Source organism: Molossus molossus, unplaced genomic scaffold, assembly GCF_014108415.1.
Source record: "Molossus molossus isolate mMolMol1 unplaced genomic scaffold, mMolMol1.p scaffold_m16_p_8, whole genome shotgun sequence".
In the NCBI taxonomy this organism is placed as follows: domain Eukaryota; kingdom Metazoa; phylum Chordata; class Mammalia; order Chiroptera; family Molossidae; genus Molossus; species Molossus molossus.
In genome coordinates this window covers 74,152,802-74,179,253 of record NW_023425402.1, presented here as the reverse complement: position 1 = coordinate 74,179,253, position 26,452 = coordinate 74,152,802, and the positions used below count along the sequence as shown (strand labels likewise).

The 26,452-nt window shown below is 40.2% G+C and overlaps 1 protein-coding gene across 1 annotated transcript in view; it reads right to left on the bottom strand.

Annotated features, from left to right (window-relative positions):
* The window catches only part of SLC35F1 (solute carrier family 35 member F1), a 382,926-nt gene that overhangs the window by 15,258 nt on the left and 341,216 nt on the right, over positions 1 to 26,452 (bottom strand). Inside the window, exon 7 of the mRNA XM_036248565.1 lies at positions 26,217 to 26,371. Coding sequence (XP_036104458.1) covers positions 26,217 to 26,371 — 155 coding nt within the window. The remainder of the gene's footprint in view (positions 1 to 26,216; positions 26,372 to 26,452) is intronic.

The following is a 26,452-nucleotide window of genomic DNA, read 5'->3' as shown; positions in this document are numbered from 1 at the left end:
AAAGCCCCTTGGCTGAGCACCAGAGGGAGTTTTTCAATCAACTGACAACTCAAAACTCATCAAGTAACCTAGACTGCTAGCCTCCAGGCAAAAAGCTAGAGGATAACAGTACCTTTCCTGGGCTGGAAACTTTAACCAGGAAAGTAAGACTTGACAGTGGTGTTCAACGTGGGTCCTCCCTCGCTCATCTAAACACAGGAGAGGGAGCCACAAACAGCAGAACACCAACACACACAGGGAGAACTTGACAGGCTCCAAAGCCCACAGTGATAGCCAAAATGGTGAAACACAGAAACAGAAGCCAAATGAAAGAGCAAGAGACCTCCACCGAAGATGAGATCAATGTGGAGCAATTAGGCATGTTAACAGAGCTAGAATTCAGAGCCATGATCTTGAGGAAGCTGAACAGCATGAGTAAGGACATAGAGACACTGAAAATAAGCCAATTGGAAATTAGAAACCAACAAGAAGAGATAAAAAATGACATATCAGAAATGAAAAACACATTGGAAGGTTTAAAAAGCAGAGTAGGGGAAGCTGAGGACCGGATCAGTGAATTAGAAGACAAGGTAGAAAAAATCAACCAATCAGAAAAACAAAAGGAAAAAACTATTACAAAACAGGAAGACAGCTTAAGAGAACTATGGGGCAACTGGAAACGTAATAATATTCGCATCATAGGAGTCCCCGAAGAAGAAGAAAATGAGCAAGGGATAGAGAATATATTCAAAACAATAGTGAGAGAAAACTTCCCTAATATGGTGAAGGAAGAAGGCATTCAAGTTCAAGAAGCACAGAGAGTCCCAAGTAAGAAGAACCCAAACAGGCCCACACCAAGACACATAGTAATTAAAATGCCACAAATTAAAGACAAAGAGAGAGTCCTAAAAGCAGCAAGAGATAAGCAAAAGGTTACCTACAAAGGGAACCCCATAAGGCTCTCAGCTGACTTCTCACAAGAAACACTACAGGCCAGAAGAGAATGGCATGAAGTAATCAAAGTCATGAAAAACAAGAATCTGAATCCAAGACTACTCTACCCAGCAAGGCTATCATTCAAAATAGAAGATCAAATAAAGAGCTTCCCAGACAAAAAAAAAGGCTAAGGGAATACATTAGCACCAAACCAGCACTGCAAGAAATGTTAAAAGGACTGCTGTAATTAGCAGTAGAAATGGGAAGAAAAATAGAACCACACTAAACAAAAATGGCAATAAATAAGTACATATCAATAATCACCTTAAACGTAAATGGATTGAATGCTCCCATAAAGAGACACAGAGTAGCTGATTGGATAAGAAAGCATGACTCATCTATATGTTGTTTACAAGAGACTCACCTCTCAACAAAAGACTCACATAGGTTGAAAGTGAAGGGATGGAAAAAAATTTTCCAAGCAAATGGAAACCAAAAAAAAGCTGGGGTAGCAATTCTCATATCTGATAAAATAGATTTCAAAATGAAGACCATAACTAGAGACAAAGACGGCCACTACATAATATTGAAAGGATCTATCCATCAGGAAGATATAACCTTGATAAACATATATGCACCCAATATAGGAGCACCAAAATATATTAAAAATCTTCTGGAGGACTTCCAAGGAGAAATCGACAACAATACAATCATAGCAGGGGACTTCAACACCCCGTTGACAGCACTGGATAGAACCTCTAGGCAAAAAATTAGAAAGGAAACAGAGACTCTAAATGAAGCACTAGACCAAATGGATTTAATAGATATCTACAGAGAATTACACCCCAAAACTACAGAATACACATTCTTCTCAAGTGCACATGGGACATTCTCAAAGATAGACCACATGATAGGACACAAACTAAATCTCTACAAGTTCAAGAAGATTGAAATCATATCAAGCATCTTCTCAGATCACAATGGCATGATACTAGAAATCAATTGCAACAAGAACATGCAAAGATATTTCAACACATGGAGGCTAAATAGCATGTTGTTAAACAATGAATGGGTCATCGAGGAGATCAAGGAAGAAATCAAAAACTTCCTGGAAACCAATGAAAATGAACACACAACAACACAAAATCTATGGGATGCAGCGAAAGTAGTTCTGAGAGGGAAGTTCATAGCACTACAGGCCTACCTCAAAAAACAAGAAACATTTCTAATTGACTGTCTAACCTCACAACTTAAAGAATTAGAAAGCAAACAAAAAGAAAACACCAGAGCAAGTAGAAGGAAGGAAATAGTAAAGACCAGAGCAGAAATAAATGACATAGAGACCAAAAAAACAATTCAAAGGATCAATGAAACAAAGAGCTGGTTTTTCGAAAAGATAAACAAGATTGATGGACCCTTAGCTAGACTCACCAAGAAACAAAGAGAGAGAACCCAAATACACAAAATCAGAAATGAAAGAGGAGAAGTAACAACCAACACCACGGAAGTACAAAAGATCATTAACAACTAGTACGAACAACTATATGGCAACAAATTCGACAATCTAAGTGAAATGGACAAATTTCTAGAAACACACAGTCTCCCAAAACTATTCCCGGAAGAGATAGAAAACTTGAACAGACCAATAACAATTAAGGAAATTGAAGAGGTAATCAAGACTCTCCCAGCAAACAAGAGCCCAGGCCCAGATGGTTTCACGGGGGAGTTTTACTGAACATTCAAAAAAGAACTAACACCCATTCTCCTCAAACTATTTCAAAAAATTCAAGAAGAAGGAAGACTTCCAAACACGTTCTATGAGGCCAGCATAATTCTAATTCCAAAACCAGAAAAAGACACTACCAAGAAAGAAAACTACAGGCCAATATCCCTGATGAACATAGACGCCAAAATCCTGAACAAAATATTAGCAAATCGGATCCAGAAATACATCAAAAAAATTATTCATCATGACCAGGTGGGATTCATTCCAGGGATGCAAGGCTGGTACAATATTCGCAAATCAATAAACGTGATACACCACATAAACAAAATGAAGAATAAAAACCACATCAGCATATCAATAGATGCTGAAAAAGCATTCGACAAAATCCAGCATTCATTTCTGATAAAAACGCTCAGCAATGTAGGAATAGAGGGATCATATCTCGACATAATAAAGGCCATATATGAAAGACCTACAGCCAACATCATACTCAATGGACAGAAACTAAAAACATTTCCATTAAGAACAGGAACAAGACAGGGATGTCCACTTTCGCCACTCTTATTTAACATTGTACTGGAAGTCTTAGCCACAGCAATCAGACATGAAGAAAAAATAAAAGGGATCCAAATTGGAAAGGAGGAAGTGAAACTGTCATTATTTGCAGATGACATGATATTGTACATAGAAAACCCTAAAGTCTCCATCAAAAATCTATTAGACTTAATAAATGAATTTGGCAAAGTAGCAGGATACAAAATTAACGTCAAGAAATCGACGGCATTCTTGTATATCAATGATGAACTCACAGAAAGAGAAACTGAAAAAACAATCCCGTTTACCATCGCGCCAAAAAAAATTACGATACCTAGGAATAAACTTAACCAAAGAAGTAAAGGACCTATTTGCAGAAAACTACAGGTCATTGAAAAAAGAAATAGAGGAAGATATAAAAAAGTGGAAGCACATACCCTGTTCATGGATTGGAAGAATTAACATCATTAAAATGTCCATACTACCCAAAGCAATCTATAGATCAATGCAATCCCCATCAAAATACCAACGACATATTTCATAGAACTAGAACAAATACTTCAAAAGTTCATATGGAACCAAAAAAGACCCCGAATAGCCACAGCAATCTTGAAAAAGAAGAACAAAGTAGGTGGGATCACAATACCAGATATCAGGTTGTACTACAAAGCGACTGTAACCAAAAGAGCCTGGTACTGGCACAAGAACAGGCATATAGACCAGTGGAACAGAACTGAAAACCCAGAAATGGACCCAAGGCAATACGCTCAATTAATATTTGACAAAGGTGGCAAGAGCATACAGTGGAGTAAAGACAGCCTCTTTAATAAATGGTGTTGGGAAAACTGGACAGCTACATGCAAAAAAATGAAACTAGACCATCAACTTACACCATACACAAAAATAAACTCAAAATGGATAAAAGACTTAAATGTGACCCGTGAATCCATAAAAATTCTAGAAGAAAATGTAGGCAACAAAATTTTGGACATCATACGGAGCAGAATTTTCACTGATACATCACCTAAGGCAACAGAAATAAAGGAGAAAATGAACACATGGGACTACATCAAACTCAAAAGCTTCTGCACAGCAAAAGAAACAATCATCAAAATGGAAAGGCAACCCACTGTATGGGAGAACATCATTGCCAATGATGTATCAGATAAGGGGTTAATTTCCAATATATATAGAGTGCTCATACAACTCCACAAAAGGAAGACAAAGAACCCAATTAAAAAATGGGCAGAGGAGCTGAATAGACACCTCTCCAAACAGGACATACAAATGGCCAAGAGACATATGAAGAAATGCTCAACATCACTAATCATCAGAGAGATGCAAATTAAAACAACAATGAGGTATCATCTCACACCTGTCAGAATGGCCGCCATCAACAAATCATCAAACAACAAGTGTTGGCGAGGGTGTGGAGAAAAGGGGACTCTAATACACTGCTGGTGGGAATGCAGACTGGTGCAGCCGCTATGGAAAACAATATGGTGCTACCTCAAAAAATTAAAAATTGAACTTCCATTTGACCCAGTGATCCCACTGCTGGGAATATACCCTAAGAAGCCTGAAACACCAATCAGGAAGAATATATGTACCCCCATGTTCATAGCAGCACTATTTACAATAGCTAAGATCTGGAAACAGCCCAAGTGTCCACCAGTAGACGAATGGATAAAAAAGCTGTGGTACATATACACAATGGAGTACTATGCAGCGGTAAGAAAGAAAGATCTCTTATCCTTTGAGACGACATGGAGGGACCTGGAAAGTATTATCCTAAGTGAAAAAGCCAAGCAGAAAAAGACAAATACCACATGATCTCACTTATATACGGAATATAATGAACATAACAGTCTGAGGAATACAGTAGACCCAGACACATGGAAGTAGGGCACAGACTGACATCCCTCAGAAGAGGGGATGGGGGGTGGGGGAGATAAACCACAGAACTTATATGCATGTGTGCATGACCAATGGACATGGACAACTAAGCCGGGGACAGGGTGGAGGGGTGGGGTGGGGGGTGCCAATGGGGTAAAAAGGTAAAATATCTGTAACAAAAAAATAAATAAAAATTCATAAAAAAAAAAAAAAAAGAATAAACTAAAATTGGATTAAAGACTTAAATGTAAGACTTGAAACCATAAAAATCCTAGAAGAAAACAGGCAGTAAGACCTTGGACATTTCTTGTAGCACTACTTTTCCTGATTGGCCAAGGGAAATAAATAAATGAATGGGACTACATCAAACTAAAATGCTCTTGAACAGCAAAAGAAACCATCAACAAAATTAAAAGACAACCCACTGAATGGGAGAACATATTTGCCAATGGTACATCTGATAAGGGCTTAATATCCAAAATTTATAAAGAACTAATACAACTCAACACCAAAAAACAAACAATCCAATTAACAAAGTGGGAGGGATCACAATACCAGATATCAAGTAATACTACAAAGCTTTCATAATCAAAACAGTCTGGTTCTGGCACAAGAACAGACATATAGATCAATGGAACAGAACAGAGAACCCCAGATATTGAACCAAGACAGTATGCATAATTAATATTCAACAAAGGATGCAAGAGTATACAATGGAAAAAAGACAGTCTCTTCATTAAATGGTTCTGGAAAAATTGGACAGCTATATGCAAAAAAATGAAACTAGACCACCAACTTATACCATACACAAGAATAAACTCCAAATCGATAAAAGACTTAAACGTAACCCCTGAAACCATAAGAGTCCTAGAAGAAAATGTAGGCAAAAAAATCTCAGACATCATATGTAGTGGAATTTTCACTGATACATCGCCTAGGGCAAGAGAAACAAAGGAAAAATACAAATGGGACTACATCAAACTTAAAAGCTTCTGCATGGCAAAAGAAACCAGCATCAAAATGAAAAGGGAACCCACTCTCTGGGAGAACATATTTGCCAACGATACATCAGATAAGGGGTTAATATCCAAAATATATAGAGTACTCATACAACTCAACAAAAGGAAGATAAACAATCCAATACAGAAATGGGCAGAGGACATGAATAGACACTTCTCCAAACAGGACATACAAATGGTCAGGAGACATATGAAAAATGCTCATCAGCTCTAATCATCAGAGATACAAATTAAAATGACTATGAGATGTCACCTCACACCTGCTAGAATGGTTGCCATCAACAAATCCTCAAACAACAAATGCTGGTGAGGGTGTGAAGAAAAGGGGACTCTCGTACACTGCTGGTGGGAATGCAGAAGGGTGCAGCCACTATGGAAAACAGTATGGTGTTTTCTCAAAAATTTTTTAAAATGGAAACTGCCTTATGAACCAGTGATTTCACTTCTGGGAGCATATTCAAAGAAACACGAACACTAATTTGAAAGAATATATGTTAACTGCAGTGTTATTTATGGTATCCAAGATTTGGAAGCAGCTCAAGTGCCCATCTGTAGATGAGTGGATAAAAAAAAACAACTGTGGTACATTGACACAATGAAATACTACTCAGCAATAAAAAGTTACCTTTTGCAACAGCATGGCTGTACCTGGAGAACATTATGCTAAATGAAATAAGCCAGTCAGAAAAAGAGTAATACTATATGATTTCACTTCTATGTGGAATCTAATGAACAAAACAAACTAACAAAATAGAAATAAGCTCATAGATACAGAGAATAGACTGGCAGCTGTCAGAGGGAAGGGGGTTGGGGGACTGGGTGAAAAATGGGAGGGCATTTAGCAAAAAAAAAAAAAAAATCCCTCATAGACACAGACAACAGTATGGCGGTTACCAGAGGAAAAGGGGGGTGGGGCAGAGGTAGAAGAGGGTAGAGAGGGGATAAAGGGCCACAAAAGAAGACTTGACTTTGGGTGAAGAACACACAATACAATATACAGGTGATGTATTATAGAATTGTACATCTGAAACCTATATGATTTTATTAACTAAGGTCACCCCAATACATCCAATAACATTTAAAAAATAAATGGGGCTACTATGGAGGCAATTAAGTTTGAATGAAGTCATAAAGGTGGATTTATGTTCTTATAAGAAGAGACACCAGAGAGCTCTCTCTCCCACCTCCTGCCCCCTACCCTTGTATACTCATGGAAGAGAGGACATGGTGAGAGGCAGCTATCTGCAAGCCAGGAAGAGAACTCTTACCAGAAACTGGACCTTGCAGGACCTTGACTTGGGACTTCTAGCCTCCAAAAGTGTGAGAAACAAACTTCTGTTGATTAAGCTACCCCGCCTGTGGTACTTTGTTATGGCAGCATGAGCAGACTCACACACTGGGGTCATTCAAGTGAGCCCTACGTGCAATCACATGTGTCTTATCAGAGGGAGGCAGGGGGCATTTTAGACAAGGAGAAGCAGGACATATGAAGATGGAGCAAAGAGAGATTTGAAGATGCTGGCCTTAATAATTAAAGGGATATAGCCACAGCCAAGGAATACTGCCAGCCACAGAAGCTGGAAGAGGGAAGAAATAGATTCCCCGTAGGACGTCTGGATGGAGCACAACTCTGGTGAACCTTAATTTTAGCTCAGTGAAACTGATTTCAGAGTTCTGGGTCCCAGAACCATGAGGGAATGAATTTCTGTTTTAAGCCAACAACTTTGGGGTAATCTACCACAGCTGCCAGATGAAAGTAATAGAATCAGTATTTAATTATTCATTTGATAATTGAGCTTAACGGTTAGACCTTAATTATCACCTCACCATACATCTATTCAATAAATGTTTACTTAGTTCCTACTATGCATCACGTGCTAAAAATATGATAATAAATAAAATGGATATAATCTATTCTTAGTTTCCAGTCTATTATGGGAGATGAACTAAAAACAGGTTGAAGGAATTAATCTGTAATATGATTTTGGAAAATATTATGAAGGAAATAAACAGGTATTAAGATGATGGGAGAGTTTGGTGGAAGCAACTTGGATAGTTAGGGAAGTCTCTCTGAAGAGCAGGCACTGAAGTTGAGACCTGAAGAAGCAGAAGGAGACCCCACGGGAGGAGCTGGGGGAAGAGCAGTCCAGGCAGATGGACATGAAGAGCAAATGTCACAAGAAGGGAAGTGCACAGCTAGTTCTAGGACCGAAATGACAGCCAAGGTTGCTGATGCCTAATACTTAATAGGAATTCACAGTTGAGTATTTATTTACTCTGTACCAGGCCTTGTTTGGTGGGATTTACATGATTTACCTTCTTAATAATTTATGAAGAAGCTAAGATTATTCTCCCTGCTCCCACCTTGACACCGAAGCACAAAACGGCAGGCAAGGACCAGGCAGAGGTTGAAGCCATGGGAATAGTGGCTTAGGCTGTTAGTGGTCATCAGGGCATTTGAATTCTGCTCAAAATGCAATGAGAAAGAAGTATTAAAAGATATTCAGCAGAAGAGAGTATAATCTGATTTGTGTTTTAAAAGGATTACCCTAACTGCTAATGGGTGCTAATTGTGGAGAGAAATATGTGGAAAAGGAAAGAACAAAAGGCTATTATAATGGTCTAAATGAGAGATGGTGGTGGTCTGAACTAAGATGATGGCAGCAGAAAGAGAATAAAATCCATTTTGGAGGAGGATCAACAGAATTTGCTAATGGATTAGGTGTGAGAAGTGAAGAAAAGAGAAATTAAAACTGAATCTCAATTACAGAAGCCACTCATTCTGAGGGTATGCAATTATTTATTAAGCCATTCTCATGGTGCATTTATAGCCTCATTTTCATATATCATCTCTTTAGACAGAGAGGATTTACACGTAACATCTACAGTACTAGTATAAACTGTGTTATTGTAGGTGTGATTCCTGCCAGTATTTAATCTATAAACATCTCCCAGTTCGCCATTGGTTTCCTTTCCTGCAACCTGAGAAGTTTTCTAGAAGAGAACCATATTTAAAAAAGTACAATTAATAATAATTCTAAATTGAGTATGATCATCTAAGTTAGCAAACAAAGACACTGTCTACTTCTTCCTAAGTATTTTCTTGTACAGACGGTCCCTGATTTATGATGGTTCGACTTACAATTTCTCAAGTTTACAGTGGTGCAAAAGCTATACAGATTCAGTAGAAACTCTACTTTGAATTGGGAATCTTGACCTTTCCTCAGGCTAGTAATATGCAGTGAAATACTCTCTCGAGACGCTGGGCATGGGCAGTGACCCTGTAGTGTATTTATTCATTGTGTTAAATGATTTTGCCCAACTGTAGGCTAATATCAGTGTTTTGAGTATGTTTTAGATAGACTAGGCTAAGCTATGATGTTTGATACGTTAGGTGTATTAAATGCATTTTCAACTTATGATATTTTCAACTTACGATGGGTTTATCAGGATGTACCCCCATCGTAGGTCGAGGAGCATCTGTATATCATCTCATTTCATTTTCAAAACACTGATCTCTGAGAAAAGTAGGAAGTACCATGACGGTCTTGTAATGACAGCTGACACAGTACTCAGAGTCCTTGACCTCCACCCAAATCTTATCTCACCTTCTAACTGCATGGTTAACTGCATTGCAACATAATTCTTTTTTGTTTCTTGCATTCCCTATATTCAAGCTTCTAAGAGCAATCTATATCTCTGCTGCACAGGGGAAGAGCTCAACTTAAATTCAACATATCTTGGAACAACCTTAATGGATTATTGATGAACTAAGAAGCTGTTCTTTCTGAATTCATAGCAATGAATGATCATCAAGAAATATTATCATGGCTGCAGGATAGAGAAACCTCTCGACAAAATGAAAAATGAGCTCTCCTGCAACCCTATTGGAATCCTTTATTTTCTTCTCTTACATTTACTTGGTGAAGGCAGGGGAGACAGAAAAATAAAATAAATGGACAAGCAATTTATTGCAAAGAATATCATGATGTAGCAGCTGTCAAGGAAGAAATCATATTATGATTTTAATGGTCAATCAATATTTTTAAAATAAGAAGTTCGGTACATGATAAATAGGTGCCATCTTCTCTTATATAGCCCTCAACACTCACTTTTTAATTCCAGAATATCACTGAGAAGCTTTGGCACTGGGCCCAGAATATTTGGTTATTCCATAATAAAATCTTCAACATCACTGTTACCCAGCCATAGTGTTATAAGATCCTTGAAACCCATGGAGTGCTATAAAAATGTGACAGACACTCAATGACACTGTTAGTTTCTTTTTTCCTTTTTAAATCAAGCTTTGTACCTATTATAAAAATAAAATAATCTAATGTCGTAAGACTTTAAAATAATGTGAGCTTTGGGTTATGTTACTATGCTATAAACACATTAAAAAATCAATATCTAGAGGTGTCACCTAAATTTATATTCACGAACTGATATAGCCACAACCATCTGTATGTCTCTCTCTCTATAACCACTTATATATCCACCATTCCATATCACCAAGCTGTAAAGAGATTTGTCACTTGGAAAGGACCTTCTTTACTATCAAATTAGCCTCTGGGTGTTATGGCTTCTTTTCTCTAGACACATGTGATTATGGGAAAGTTAATTTGATCATTGTTTTTATCTGATATTCTTGTTTCTTCTGGGGCACTGCTCTCTCTGTAAAATTAGTTTAGAATGTGTTCCTCGTCTCAGCTGCCTTTGCTTCATCCTTCTCCGTAAGCTATGGCTTTCATAGCCCCTCTCTTTCACATCTTAGCTCAGGGATATTGGTCTGCACTGGCAACCCACTCTTTCCTTAATGTAAAATGAAAACAATAAACCAATAAACTGAAGGTATTTCACTAGATTGTATGCATGCCACAGATACCCTTGTAACAATACTAACTGATGCAACCTTAGATGCAACCAAGAACTCAAATAGGAGGTGATGCCACACATAGTTTAAAACTGGTAGACATTATTACAATTAGCTTAGAAAATGTATGCACCCTTGACATGCAAAGAAATTTGTAGCATTGTGTGTACAGCCTTTAGCAACTTTGTTAATGACACACTTTGCAGAGGAAATGGCTGTTTCCTGGTGCTGAAGACTGGGGAAAAGTTTGCAAGGACAATTATAGTCTATATTAGGGGTCAGTTAACTAACAAATCTGGGCAGCTGCCTGGTTTTGTAAATAAAGTTTTAATGGAAGACAGCCATATCCATGGCAGGGCTGAGTACTTGTGAAAGAGACTGTCGGGCCTGTAAAGCCTAAAATACTTTTGTAATCTGGGCTTTTACAGAACAGTTTGCTGACACCTATGTGTATAGACACATACACAAATATAGACATACTAACGAAAATGTAGTATGTTAAAATGACTGATTCCACAATTTTACTGAGGGAAGACTTGTGAATAAGAAATATAAATATTAGATATGATTTTTTTCTATAAATAGAATCAATTTCTGAGCAAATTTCTAACCCTTGATGTGAGTTCCATTCTTCCATCCCCCATGACAATGTATGTGATTACCTTGGCATTGAACCGGTTGTTAACCTCCACGTCCCCTGAGCCACCCATCAAGTCAATCAAAGAATGAATCAAAACAATAATCTGCTATTGGGGGAATCTAAATTTTTTACTTTTCAGCTGGCTTCATCAATGTGAGATGCAAAGAGTCCACATCAATCAAAAGCTTTTTCGCTTCTTATGTGAAAATTCCTAGATGACGCTCAGCCTAGAAAATGGAAGTTTAACCTTGCATGTTCCTTGTAGAGATATGCCTTTCCTTGAATAGATAACGCCAGGCACTGTGCTCAACACCGGAGATCCAGCAGAGAAGAGACGTGCATGACCCCTGTCACCTGGAGCTGAGTTCTCATGTGAAGTCAGTCCTTTCATCTGAAGCTGGGACTGGTCAGTACACAAAGGAACACCAGTGCAGTCCACAGTGGTGGGGACCTCACAGAGCAACGGGAAACAGGCACACTCCTGTACAGAACCGCCTGGTTCCACGGGGCATCTGACAGGAACTGGGCGTGAAACTGGCAACCAAACTGACATTCACGTTAGGCTGAGTTACACTGCTAGGTCCGAGAGCTCACAGAATAGTTTACAATGTATTTATTTAGAAAATGAAACCACATTCCAAATATATTTAAATGAAAAAAACAACAACAACACTAGGTATGAACTACTTTAGTGTTTAACGATGTAATGAGTGAAGAGTTCAACTTATGTAAAAGTGAGAAAAACACGACACAAAGAAACACTAATTTTCTGTTCATGTTTTTTAATTAAAACTGAGAATAAACATTTAGAACCTTCTAATTAGTGTCCACTTGCAATTTTGTCCTATTTTTTAATGGTAGAGATTCATATTTAGACTTCCTTTTTTGTTTGTTTGCTTTTTATCCTCACCCGAGGACATTTTTGCATTCATCTTCAGATAGAGCGGGAGGGAGAGAGGGAGGAAGAGAGAGAAAAACATTGATCTGGGAGAGACACATCGAATGGTTGCCACCCACACGACCCCAACCAGGGCCGGGGACACACTGCAACTGAGGTACGTGCCCTGAGCGGGAACCGAACCCGGGTCTCTCTGGTCTGCAGGCCGATGCACTAACCCTGAGCCAAATCGGCCAGGGCTAGACATCTTTCTTTTTTTGAGGGGATTGCTAGCTTTATGCATTTTTGAACTAAAAATAGCTTTATTGTTTCATGATTATAAAAATCGCAAATGTTCATATACTGTTTCAGCAACACATAATTTACATAATACTTTGAAGTGCGAAGAACATGAAATATAAGCACTCAAAATTCTACCATCCTTACTAATGACATTATTAATCACTGCAGTAGGTGATTTACCTGCACTATTTCATTTCTCTACAAGGACCCTCATGCTACCAGTTATAGGGGACCCTCTGCTATGACCTCAGCTTTGCTAACAGGGAAACAAAGGTTGAGAGAAGCCAGCTTTTGGCAAAGGCTGTGTAACTGGTCGCATCAGGAGTCCCCGTGCAGAATTCAGAGGGTAAACCTGGGTAAGAAACCTGGATTTTTATTTTCACTGATCTGTAACTGACACTTGGCATTTCTTCATTATAAATGTGAGCAATGACCCATGTTAGTATCGGCAATGGGAAACAGATACCCTTAGATGTTTTGTGAATAGAAACCACAGCCATCTCCAGGGCACATCACCGTCGCAGCGGACCTCTCCAGCACTGCCGACCCTCTCCGCTGCTTTGAAATGACAGTACCTATTAGATGGGCCTCGAAATCCTGTGATTTGATGTATTCCTATATCATCGAATTTTAAAATATGGTGATAACTTTAGTTTACTAGGCATGCTTTGTCATACTATGTACTTTATTTTAGACACAGAAACCTTGTGAGAGGGATCGCGAGGCGTCACCAGGCTGCCAGAGCATCCTCCAGCACAAAAAGTTAAGGAGCCCAGGGTAGGCAGCGAGCGGAAACTCACACCCAGGCGATCTGAGTCCAGAGCCTGGGCTCGGGCCTGCGACAGCCCTGCCCTTCGGCCTGCCCTTGGATTCGTGTTCACGTTTTGGTGGATATACTTTCAGATCTCTCTGCAATTAGGAGATAATTAACTAAGTGGTGATTAACTCCGGGAAAAATCATGGAAACCTTCTCAAGAACGGAAACCTTTCCCACTTCCTCATACTCTCAAGGAGGCAGGGGGACAATGAGGTTTGTCATTACCTGGGGCTCTGTGGTGATTTCGGGGAGCAGTTCAAGGCTACCAAGAAGTTGTACCCCAGTGGAATAGGTCATAAATCAAACCGACCTACAAGTGTAAAGACATCAGAGACATTCTCTAGCAAAAAGAACTCAGGGATATGACTCTTGTGGGCTCTTTTGTTAAAAAGAAAAACCCATCCAAATTACTTAATGATAAAATCCAGTTAGTCACTCATCAGATTGAAAAGAACTGGGTGCAAAGCTCAATTTAAAAACAAAACAAAACAGTAGCTATAAAGTTCTGAGAAAAATAAACTGTAATTTAGGAAAGTTATACTTTGAATACAAAAATAAGAAAGGTTTTCAAGAAAGCAAAGACTGGGAATATATAGCTCCTATCAACACTTCCTGAAAGACCCAGACTAGCTCAACACAGTGATTATAGTCTCTGTTCATCAAGGGACTGGACTACCATCTGCTGGAAAATATTCCCTATAAATGGACAAGTTGCACTGTGGACAGACAGCCTGTACAACCACACACAGCAGCCCCACTTCCTGACAATACCAATAATGAGCAAATCCAGCCAACTAAGAGATAAACCAAAGTAAAGAATTCAGAAAAGAAAAGCCTGCATTTCAGAGACTGGTGGGTTAGCAAGTGTAATAAGTATGGAAATATGGCGTAAATACCGTAGGGATTATATTGATAGAAATGAACTATGATAAATAATTGACAATATAAAAATAGTACAACAGAAATTGAGAAATGAGGGAGAGACAGTATGAATTATCTTTCGGAGATGGGAGAAAACAAAAACTTGCAGAACTATACACACAGAGTTGAAAAACAGTCTCCCACCCATGGTAGTCCCTGGAGATGTACAGTGTGGTGGTTCTGCTTCAGCCTTTAATGTTTGAGCCGATCTTTGCTCTTTATCTGAGTAAACGGATGTTCTGATTTCTGTGAGCATGAGTCATTCATATTCTGGTCCATAGTAGAGGGATCCATACAGGTCTGCTGATAAATCAGGAGTCTGAGTGTGCAGAAGGGGGCAGACTGTGAACCCTGGTGACAAACACACCCCATGCATTCTCCTGGGTTTTCAACCAGCTGGTTTTTCCAGGCTATGGCCCAGCCTGAGCACAAGCCTTTCCATGTGAAACTTCTGCAACACCTCTATCTCATTCCATTTCCCTCACAGCTTGTCCCGATGATGCAAGTCCAAAATACCTGTCTGTGATGTGGAGTGTATGAATTGGTTCATGGAGAAGGAATTTTGACTTCTGGCTACAATTCTGAACCTGCTTCAAAATTTGTCCCCAACTTCTCTCATCCTTCCAAAATTTCTGGTAAATGGAAATTGCTAATGTGGCAGAGACTGGCTATTTTGTTCATGAAATCTGTTTTCTTTTCTTTCTGCACAAACAACTTGACTCCATTTCCCAGCCTTTCTTCAATAGGTGTGGCCATGTGACTGAGTTCTGGGCAATAGAACAGGGAGGAGGCAATGGACACCAGTGTAGAGCCAGCCATCAAAGCCCCTAGGCTGACTCACAGAGAGCCCTGCGGAGAACTCCAAGGGTCTTGCTCAGGGGCTGGCAAACTTTTCTTAAAGGGCTAGCTAGTAAATATTATGGGCTTAAGGGTCACACAAGCTCTGTCACAACTACTCATTGTAGCCATTGTAGGGCAAAAGCAGCTGTGGGTAATATATAAAGAAATGGGCATGGCTGTGCTCCAATAAAACTGTATCTGCAAAACAGGCTGGCTCACAGTCAGCTGTTGATCCCTGCCCGAGAGGATGGTAGAGGTGCCAGAGGGAATGAGCCTGGGTCCTGCACGGCTGCCTGGGAAGCCTTCCCTCCCACCTGTGAGAGCTAGTACCACCTACCCTAACTAACTTAGCAAGGTGGAAACCTCCCAAGACACTGTGCTGACTTACTTTCCAGGCAAGGGGAATCCAAGTTCAAACATTCATTGCTCTATCACCTCAGTATTTCATGTGAAATGCTTTGGGCCTTCAGTTTCCCCTCATTCCCTACTCACCAGTGACTTTAAAAAATAGGAAAAGAGTCATAAAAGCTAAGTATTAATTTAAAAAACCACCCATTTATAATTACATTTAAGAACTATGAACTTAAAATCCATAGCCTTTTAAGATGCCATTCTTACTAAAAGAAATATGACAGGCTACTCATGAGAGTCCTTTTATAAATAAGACGTGTTACCCTTGTGCTATCAGCTGCCCGCCCCAGGCTGGCTGCTCCCCGGAGCTTCAAATGCAGTTCCATTACTGAAATTGCTCACTGCCACAGAGGATCAACGGGTCGCTTGGCTCCAGATTCTAATCCATGGCTAATGAAAGGTCCCACTCAGAATGCAATCTCTGCAGACACTTGGGCACTGGCACTCAGATGTTAAGGATGCTTCAGATTGCTGGGCTATTCAAGTTGCTGTGTTTTGGAATCTCATCCTTTGTACTAATCCACCTTGGTGTTCTTGTCATCTTTATTTATAAATAGAGTTAAGCACCAAAACAGTACCTGGCACATAGCAGTCATAGAATAAATATTTACTGGATGAAGTTCTTTTAAATTTAGTGCATCATAATGTGTTATTAAATTAGCCCCATGTCCAGAGTTATTGAACTTTTCTTGCCAAGTCTCGTAGCAAGAACAAAAACAAAAACAACGATGGCAACACCAGTAAGAGAAACAGGCACACGTGGGACATGGTTTTTTTTGTGGCTGACAGAGAGGGTTGGATGGGACCCGGGGCCCTACAGCTATCCTCACAGGATGTAATCTGGACTGTAGAATAGGCCGCTGGCAACATAAGAAACATTTCTAATTGGTTGTCAAAAACAACTCACAGCAATTATAAAAAATTTATCTGGTAGAAAGATGAGACTAAAACATGTAAAATGTTTTCTAATGAACACATTCAGATAGAATTCTAAAAAAATTCACATGACTCACATTACCCAGACTAAATGATTTTAAAATCTTTCTCCTTTTTAAAAAATAGTGAATATGTGGATAATAGAAACATTTCCCTGATATAAGACTGTACATTTTATGGAGCCCTTTGCTTACCTAAAATAGTATCAGCCGTAGTTTTCCCTCAGCTCGGTGTGGAGAACCATAAGAACCAATGGCCTAAGTGGAGTGTTTGAAGAGGATTTGGACTTACAATGTTCATTTTTTCTTCTACCAATTTCTTGTTTATTTTGATACAGCTACAGAAATAATCTCTTCTTATGAAGCTGGTCTCAATTTTCACTATTACAGTAATTCTGTGGCAATAGTAAGCCTTGAAAAGGTAATAGCAAAATGTATAAGCCATTTTCTTTTATAAAGGGGATACCATATATATTCAGTATTGGCTGTTATTTTTCCTGAAGAATGATCAGTACACGACAGCATATCATGAAAGAATGTGTTGGTATTTTATTTTAACAATTCTTGAATGTTTTGTATTTATGGCTATCATCTAAAAATTCCATTATAAGCAATGAAAGAATCAAGGAATTCAGTTGAAAAATGAATGATATAATACTGTCTAAATTTTTATGCGTAAGATCTCAGGTTTTGCCTTTTCAAACAAGGAATAAAAAAAAACTCACACAAAATTGTTAAAAGCTACATCTAGTTACAAAATCTTAAAATAAGATTTGTATCCTAAAAATAGGGATAGAGATTAGGGACCCTGGACCACACATTGAATCAGAAATGCATCACTATTGCTCACCATTTATAAACCACTGAATCCCTTCAAAAACTCCATGAGGCAAGTCTCATCACCTTGGGGTTTGGAGAGAGTAAAAACTGGTCCAAAGCACTTTGAGGGTAAACAGCAGCCACCATTTAAATCTAGGCTCCTTTGACTTCGCAGTCCATGCTGTTTCTTTGCCACACCACATGGCTTGAATTCATTCTTCACACTGCAGATACTGAAGTAGTCCTCCCACCCAATTCATTATCTCTCCACTTAGTGTTTTCCTCATTAAAGTCACACTTTTGCAGGTAACCCCGACTACTTTAAAAAGCAGCTGGAAATTCAGCGGGAGCACGTGTTTTCACTGCTCAGATGTGGCTTCTGAAGAGCACATCCACACGGCCCAGCCGGCTGGGCTTACAGCCAGCATACCCTTATTTGTCCTGCTGTAATTAACAGTCCGCCTGTGGCAGGCAGAGTAGTGACCCCCGAAAGGTGGTCACATCCCAATCCCAGGAACCTGCACTGAATCTTACGCAGTAGAAGAGATTTTCAAGATGTGATGAAGGGTTCTGAGATGGGGAGATTATTCTGAACACTCTGGGTGGGCCCAGCATAGTCAGTCACACCAGGGAAGCAGGAATGGCAGAGTCAGGTCGGAAGATGCTATAGTGCTGGCTTTGAAGACAGAGGAAGGGGCCAGGGGCCAGGAAGGCAGGCAGCCTCCAGAAGCTGGAAAAGGCAAGAAGACAGATCTCCCTAGAACTTCCAGAAGCCACACAGGTCTGCTGACTCTTTATTTTTAGCTCAGTGAGACTTCTGACCTTCAGGACTGTGATGTAATGTTTGTCTTGTTTTAAGCCACTAACTGTGTGGTAATTTGTTACAGCAGCAGTAGAAAACTAATACCCTTTCAATTTCAAAAGTGTCCTTGTTTGTACAATAAACATAATATAGAGTTTAGAGCTGATCAAGCTCTGACCTTGAAAAGCCAACACAACATCAAATCAAAAAGCTTCCATGAAGCCCTGGCCAGTTTTGCTCAGTGGTTAGAGCTCGGCCCATAGACCAGAGAGTTCCAGGTTTGGTTCCTGCTAAGGGCACATACCTTGGTTGCGGTTCATCCCCAGCCCTGGTTGGGGTTGTGCGGGTGGCAACCAGTAGATGTGTCTCTCTCACCTTGTTCCTCTCTTTTCTTTCCTTTCTCCCTCCTGTTCTGTCTGAAGATAAATTTTTAAAAAATGTCCTCAGGTGAGGATAAAAAGAAAAAGTCTCTATGTAAATCTTGGCCCTGGCCAGGTGGCTCAGTTGGTTGGAACATCATCCCATGCATCAAAAAGGTTGTGGGTTCGATCTGTTTGGGGTACATATGAAGAGGTAACCAATCAATGTTTGTCTCTCCCTCTCTAAAAAATTAAAATTAAAACAACAAAACAAAACAAACAAAATAAAAACAATAAATGTATCCTCAGGTGAGGATTGAAAAAATCTCTTCCTGGGTTTGGTTTTGGGAGGTCGCTGAGGCCCAGTAATGCTTTTTTCCTGCAATTTCCATGGATTGCTGTAGACTTACTGTTCTGGATTCCATAATGTTGCCAGGTAATAAAGAACAGAAATAAATAACCACTTCTCAAACGTCTTGTAAAATTAGTTTGCAGGAGCACTATGCCATGCAGACAGTGTTTCAGAAGTGGGTCATTTGCTTCCTGGGACATGGGGCTTTATGCCGGGTCAGCACAGCAGTCAGCCCAGGAGGCAGAGGACCTGCAGGCAGGGGCTGACACGTGGGGGAGGGAATGGATTTCTTCCAAGGGTAGAAAGCCAGAAAAAGCAAATAATCAATGCTGGGCAGGAGAGCTTCATTTAATCATTTGGTTCTGCCTGGGTAAGCAACATCTGTGAGCAAATAGCCCTCCCCTCTAAACTGCAGGTATCTATAACCACACCAGAGGTTGTTTGGAGTAAAGACATCATGATTAAGTGAAAGAATAAACTATAACTGCAGACTGTAGTTAAACCAAATGGGGTCTCCGAGGTCACTGGTCAGTGCTCGTTGCTGGAGTGAAGGCCCTCCCATCATCCCTCTCACATTCTCACCAGCTCCTCCAGTGAGGGAGCTCCTGAGACAGGCTATTACACTTTCCAAAGACTGATGGCAACAAGGTTTCTTTACATTTAGCTGTAATCTTATAACCTTCACCCTGTGGTGTCAGTTCTACCTGCCTGCAGCCATATAAAGTAAGTCTGAACCAGTGGCTCTCAATTCTGGCTGCAGGGGAGCCTTTACACATCTGATTTTTAAAGCTGTACCGCAGACCACTTACATCGGAATCAGTGATAGTGGGATGCAAGCATCAGAACTTCTAAAGCTCTTCAGGGGTTTCCAACGTGCAGCCAAGGTTGAGGGTCACTGGTTCACACTCTCTTCCACACTATGCTCTTTATATAGTTAAAGATGCCCTCAGTTGAATGGAATCTTCTCTTCCTTAGGCTGTGACTGTCAACCATCCCCGCAGAGCAGACAGTTGGAGGCAACCAGCTGTCCTTACTGTGCAGCCCTGGAGAAGCGTGGTGTCGGGGACCACCGGGAAGACTTGGTGGCCCAAAGTCTGTGGTGTGACTGACTCGGTTCCTTTCATGTGTTTAAAAGTATAATCAAATAGATAAATTGGACTTCATCAAATTAAAAACTTTTGTGTGTCCAAGGACATTAGCAAGAAAGTGAAAAGACAACCACAGGGTGGGAAAAAATATTTGCAAATCATATATCTGATAAGGGTCTAGTATACAGCATGTATAAAGAGATATGGCAACTCCATAAGAAAAAGACAAAAACCTAATGAAAACTGAGAAGAGAATTTAAAAGCATATCTCTAAAGAAGATATATAAAAACATAACCACCTTCTCCCACTCCTAGACACACACACACACACACCTTATCATGTGACAGCGCCATTCTTAAATTTTGCAAAATTTGCCAAGAGTTTTGCACTAATAATAAATTTCTCTTATAGATCCAAGTAGCTCCAATAGTTATTTAAAAGTTATTTAAAATCACTTTTCTGCCCTGGCTGGTTTTCTCAGTGGTTAGAGCGTTGGCCTGCGGACTAGAAAGTCCCAGGTTCGGTTCCCGCTAAGGGCACGTACCTCGGTTGCAGTTTTTCCCCTGGTTGGGGTTTTGTGGGTGGCAACCACTCGATGTGTCTCTCTCACGTCGATGTTTCTCTCTTTCTTCCTCCCACCCTTTCTTGTTCTCTCCTTCCTGCTTCATCTGAAGATAACTGCAAAAATGTCCTTGGGTGAGGATAAAATAAAATAAAATGAAATAAAATCCCTTTTCTGAGATGGCCCTTCTGATGCTGGTGGGAAACCTGCAGCCCCTCGGGACTGCCCTTCCGTCCAGCTCCGCAGAGCCTGCCGTCCGGGCAGCGAGCCCAAGGCCAGTTTCAGAGGCAGGCGAGCTGAGCCCTGGGAGGAAAGAAAAACCCTGGATTTTCCCAAACAATAACTATTTGACTGCAGATTCAAATATGGCTTGAAAGGTTAGTTTAGAAATTGTGTAGGGCAAAAAAAAAAAAAAAAAAGTTTTTCTTCAATTTTTAGATTTAAATTGAGTAAGTACTATTGTTCAAAAAACAATTAGAGAACAAACAGTACAAGACAGTGTTTATTCAAAAAATAAATGACGTGGTGTCAACTGTTAGGATGGTGAGACAGAAGGGGAAGGGGAAGCAGAGCGTTTCTTCGTCCTGAGACTGGTTGCCATAATATTCACAGGCTTTGTAAATACCGCCTGTACGCAGAGTTCCTGACTGGCCACAGGATTCTCAAATTATTTTAAAGATCTTTGTTTCTAATGGAAAGGAAACAAACTAATTATACAATGCATTTTTAAATTATTGTTTAAAAACTTTGAAACAATAAATGTGAGCAAAGATTTAGTACAAGCTAATTCTTCCGATTTTTTATATCAGCCAAAAGTTTAATAATTAGGGATTGTTAAATCAGTGGTTCTCAATATTGAACAATGTGTGGAGATCTTTTTATTGTCACTGCTGGGGAATTGCTTGTGTCATTGGGGTCAAGGCCAGGGATGCCACTCGATACCCTGCCATGCACAGGACAGACACCTCCACCTGACAGAGAATCATGTGGTCTAAAATACCAATAATGCACCCTGGCTGGTTTGGCTCAGTGGTAGAGCATCAGCCCATGGACCAATGAATCATGGGTTTGATTCCGGCCAAGAGCACGTGCCTCAGTTGCAGTTTGTCTCCAACCCTGGTTGGGGTCGTGTGGGAGGCAACCAGTCCATGTGTCTCTCTCACATCGATGTTTCTCTCTCTCTCTCTTTCTCGTCCTCCCACTCCCTCACACTCTATCTGAAGATAAATAGAAAAATATTCTCGGGTGAGGATTAAAAAAAATCAATAATGCCAAGGTTGAGAAACCCTGGGTTAACTAAATTAAATATAACTATTCAATAGAATATTATACATTAGCTAAAAATATTTTTATAAATTAGTGATTTTTCAACTCTGGCTGTGTATTAGGATATGTGATGAGTCACCTGAAGGGCTTGAAAAGAGGCCCCATCCCAACCAATCATGATTAGACTCTCTGGGGCGGGCCATGGTCAGGGCTGTTGTATAATCTGTCCAGGTGATGGTCATGCAGAGCCAGAATTGCGAACCTTTCATCCAGACTCACAATATATAAACATATTAAATGATAAGGAATTATATACATGCTAAGTTTAAATGAAGCTTGTAACAAAGCAGTAGGTACAGTATAATTAAATTTTTATTAAAATATATGAAAGATAAAATATATGTATGTTGTAAAAATGTGTTTACACTGTAAAATGGTACCAGTGTATAACAGCACTTATTTGTATTTTCTGACTTGATCACAACAAACATGTATTTCTTTGTAATGAAAGCCAATAGACCACTGTGGAAACAGTCTGTCAGTTTCTTATAAAACTAAACATGCTAGGACCATATGCCCAGCAGTTATACTCTAGGGTGTTTAGCTTGGAGAAATGAAAACTCTGTTCACAGGAGAACCTGTACATGAATGCTTACAGCAGCTTTATTTATAATAGCAAAGATGAAACAACCCAGATGCCCTTCACTGGGTGAATGGTTAAATAAATTGTGGTACATGGAATAGCGCTTAGCATCGAAAACAAACAAGCCACTGATATGTGAAATAATCTTGATGAATCTCCAGAGAACTGTGCTGAGTGAAAAAGGTCAGTCCCAGAAGGTTACATACTATATAATTCCATTTGCATACCACTTTTGAAGGGACAAATTTAGAGACGTGGAGAATAAGTCAGTGGTTTCCAGGGTTAAGGAGGCTGATAAGAGGAAGTAGGTATGACTACAAAAAGGCAGCATCCCTTGTGGGGATGGAAATGCTCATATGTTGACTGCATGGAAGTTAGTATTCTGATATTGTCCTGTAATGTTACAAGATGTTACCAATGGGGGAAACTAGGTAAAGAAGGGTAAATGGGATCTCTGTGTTATTTCTTAAAATGACATGTGAGTTGACAATGATCTTGAAAGTTTAATTTTAATAAAGACACTAGGAATCAATTTTAGTTAGAAAAAAACACCTATGTGTTGAATTAATTTTTGCCTTAAGGAAATTTATCTTTTAAATAGTAACAAAATGTATGTGTATAGCAAAAAAGTTGCCTTAAGAAATAAAACCACCTATTACACTTCGGAGTTGGTGACTATGAGGATTTAATTTTCAGGTAACGCAGCCTCCCTACGACAGCACAATGAGGATTACTGCATGGTTTCCTCTTCAGCGAATCACTTATCCTAGGTAAGCAGGAACATACCAATGATGGGACAAGATGGATGCAGAGAATTAGCCTTCACCTGGTTCATTAGCCTTCTTGGTTTCTGATGGGTGTAAATGTGGTGAGCCCCAGGTCTAACCAAAAGTCAGTGGAAATATGAGGAGCGATACATTTAAATAGAAATGAACGCTGTTCAGGTACATCTGTCAGGTCTTTGTTCTTCAGTTCAGGGAACATCAGCATCACAGGGAGCTGGCTAACAATGCAGACTCCCTCAGACATGTGCCCCGTTACCAATTCTGTGGCTCAAGGTGTGGGCCACAAATCTGCATTTTTAGCAAGTGCCCCAATGAAACCAGATTTTCAGGAACAGAGATGCCAATAACTGGACTGCCCGAGAAGAGACCACATTTCTCTTTCCTCAAGGAAGATTAAAGGGATTTGTTCTTGTTCTGGAGCTTATACGGACAATTAAAGGAAAAATTGCTGAGAACTGAATTCATGCCTAAGGAACGTACTAGATGTGGGTGCTTAGCTGCAGAGAGAAGAAACGTGGAGGCCACTGAGCTGTACTGATGAGACCACAGCTACATGGTCCCAGGTCTCCGGAAAACAACTGGGGGTATACAGAGGGGGACTGTGAGGAAGCTGGACCTCCCAGCTCTGTGGCTGGGAGCAGCATGCAAAGAACATGTGAGTACTTTTCACCCTTTGGAGGACCAGTGCGCGTTCAGGAAACACTGACTGCACTATCCAGGCAAAAACAATTGTAAACAATGCATAAACATTGTCCAGTCTTCACAGTCCCTTTACGCTATCATTTTTGCCACCACACTGGGCAAAATAAGACCTCAGCACTTTATTCCTGTCTACTAGCATAGTAACTTTCTCCACCTATCTTCCAGATCTACTTCCGGTCTTCTCAGCTGCCAGGTTTATTTGTGACCTGTTTTGCACCCTTGTCTGCCCTTCTCAGTCTGTTTCTTGGCTATGGCTTTGGCTTCTCTCAGTAATATTTCTGATTATGCACTTCAGCTGCTTGGCCTCTGGTCCTCTGAAGTACATACTCTTCCCAGCTCACAACTCCAGGAATCTCCAATCGCAGTCTGGCCTGGTTGAAGATGCTCAGCCGACCAAGATGCCTCATCACCATGTGCTGATGATGTTAACTGTACAACCACTGGTGAAGTTCTTGGCTACCAGTGGCCAGAAGAGTGTTCCTCTCCTGCCTCTTCTTCTGCCTGTCCTAATTTGGTCTCATCTGTTCGGATATTCTGTCTTTTCCTTTTTCACATGGTCACAGTGCCCATTGACCCTTAGCTTCCAGGACTAGTTAAAGAATGGCAAGCAGGTCTCTTCTTAATACCAATTCAAATCAATTGTTAATAGTTGCAGGGAGCCCTGGCCGGTTTGGCTCAGCGGTTAGAGTGTCGGCCTGCGGTCCTGAGAGACCCGGGTTCGGTTCCCACTAGGGGCATGTACCTCGGTTGCAGTTTGTCCCCGGCCCTGGTTGGTCGTGCGGGTGGCAGCCACTCGATGTGTTCCTTTCACATCGATGTTTCTCTCTCTCTCTCTTCCTCTCTCTCCCTCCCACTCTATCTGAACAAAAAATGGAAAAATGTCCTCGGGTGAAGATTAAAAAAATATATATATATTTGCAGGGAGTGTAGCATTTATTTATTTTTTTTAATATTTTTTTTCTTTATTGATTTTAGAGAGAGAGGAGGGGAGAGGGAGAGGGAGATAGAAACATCAATGAGAGAGAACATCGATTGGCCGCCTCCTGCACACCCTCCACAGGGGGTTTGGCCCACCACCTGGGCATGTGCCCTGACCAGGAATTGAACTGGTGACCTCTTGGTGTGTGGTTTGATGCTCAACCACTGAGCCACACCAGCCAGGCAGGGAGTATAGCATTTAAAAGATAACATGGGACCTCCATATGCCACCCAATTCCTGCCTTGGGTTAGGGTGTGGGCAGTCCTCAAAAAGACCAGCATCTTTGGACTAAACAGTTTCTTCTTTTCTTTTGGGTTGATATGTTAACTGTATATATTTCACAATATCTCTTTGCATTCCTTTACTCGAGCCTCAACCTTTTAGTAAAGAAGCTACAGTTGGCCCTTGAACAAGACCCCCTGCACAGTTGAAAACCCATTTATAACTTTGACTCTTCCCAAACTTAACTACTGATAGCCTACTTTACTGATAACATAAACAGTTGACTAATACGTATTTTGTATGTTCTATGTATTATATACTGTATTCTTACAATAAAGTAAGCTAGAGAAAAGAAAATGTTATTAAGAAAATCATAAGAAAGAGAAAATACATTATGTTAACTCAAAAACTCTGTGCATAAATGAGGCTGCACAGTTCAAACCCACATTGTTCAAGGGTCAGCTGCATTTCAAATGCATTAACATTTTTTATCCATATTTGCAGATATAAAAATATCTGCAGAACAGAAACTGCACGAACTATGTCTTTGGTCCAGTGCCTTTAGCAGAACCCATTTTGCAATTTTTGTCTGGAAATTGTACAAGTCATCCTAGCTTCAGGCTGAACCACGAGTCCCTTCTGGGTGGAATGATGTCAGAAAAAAACTGCCCCCCATTACTGAAAGCACTTTCCTTTAGGGGGGTTTCTTATCTTTCACTATCGATTATCTGAAGTTACTGGTCTCTAATGACAAAATGTTGCCTCTTATAGTTGAAATGTAAATACCCAGATCATAGGGGTTAGCACACAGTTTCATTCTTATCTTCCTACACAAAATCAAGGCATTCCACAGCAGGGAGTCCTACCTGTGCCCTGGTAGGTCACTTCCCTACCAAGTATCTTCTCAAAGGAGCACTGACCCAACTTACCTTGTAATGGAAGAGAAACAACCCACAGAACAGGCTGTACAAATCTGCTGTGAGCAGGGAGAGGTTGACAGAAGTAGCGCTGGTTTTCTTGATGACGACCGGCATGAAGCTGTAGAGACCAAACATGCAGGCACTGAAGCCGACGTAGAGCAGACCTGGGGGGAGAGGAAGACAGGCAGCATCAAGCCTCCTCCAGGCCTGTTCATGTCCACAGTGGGTGGAAGAAGGGGACCTGT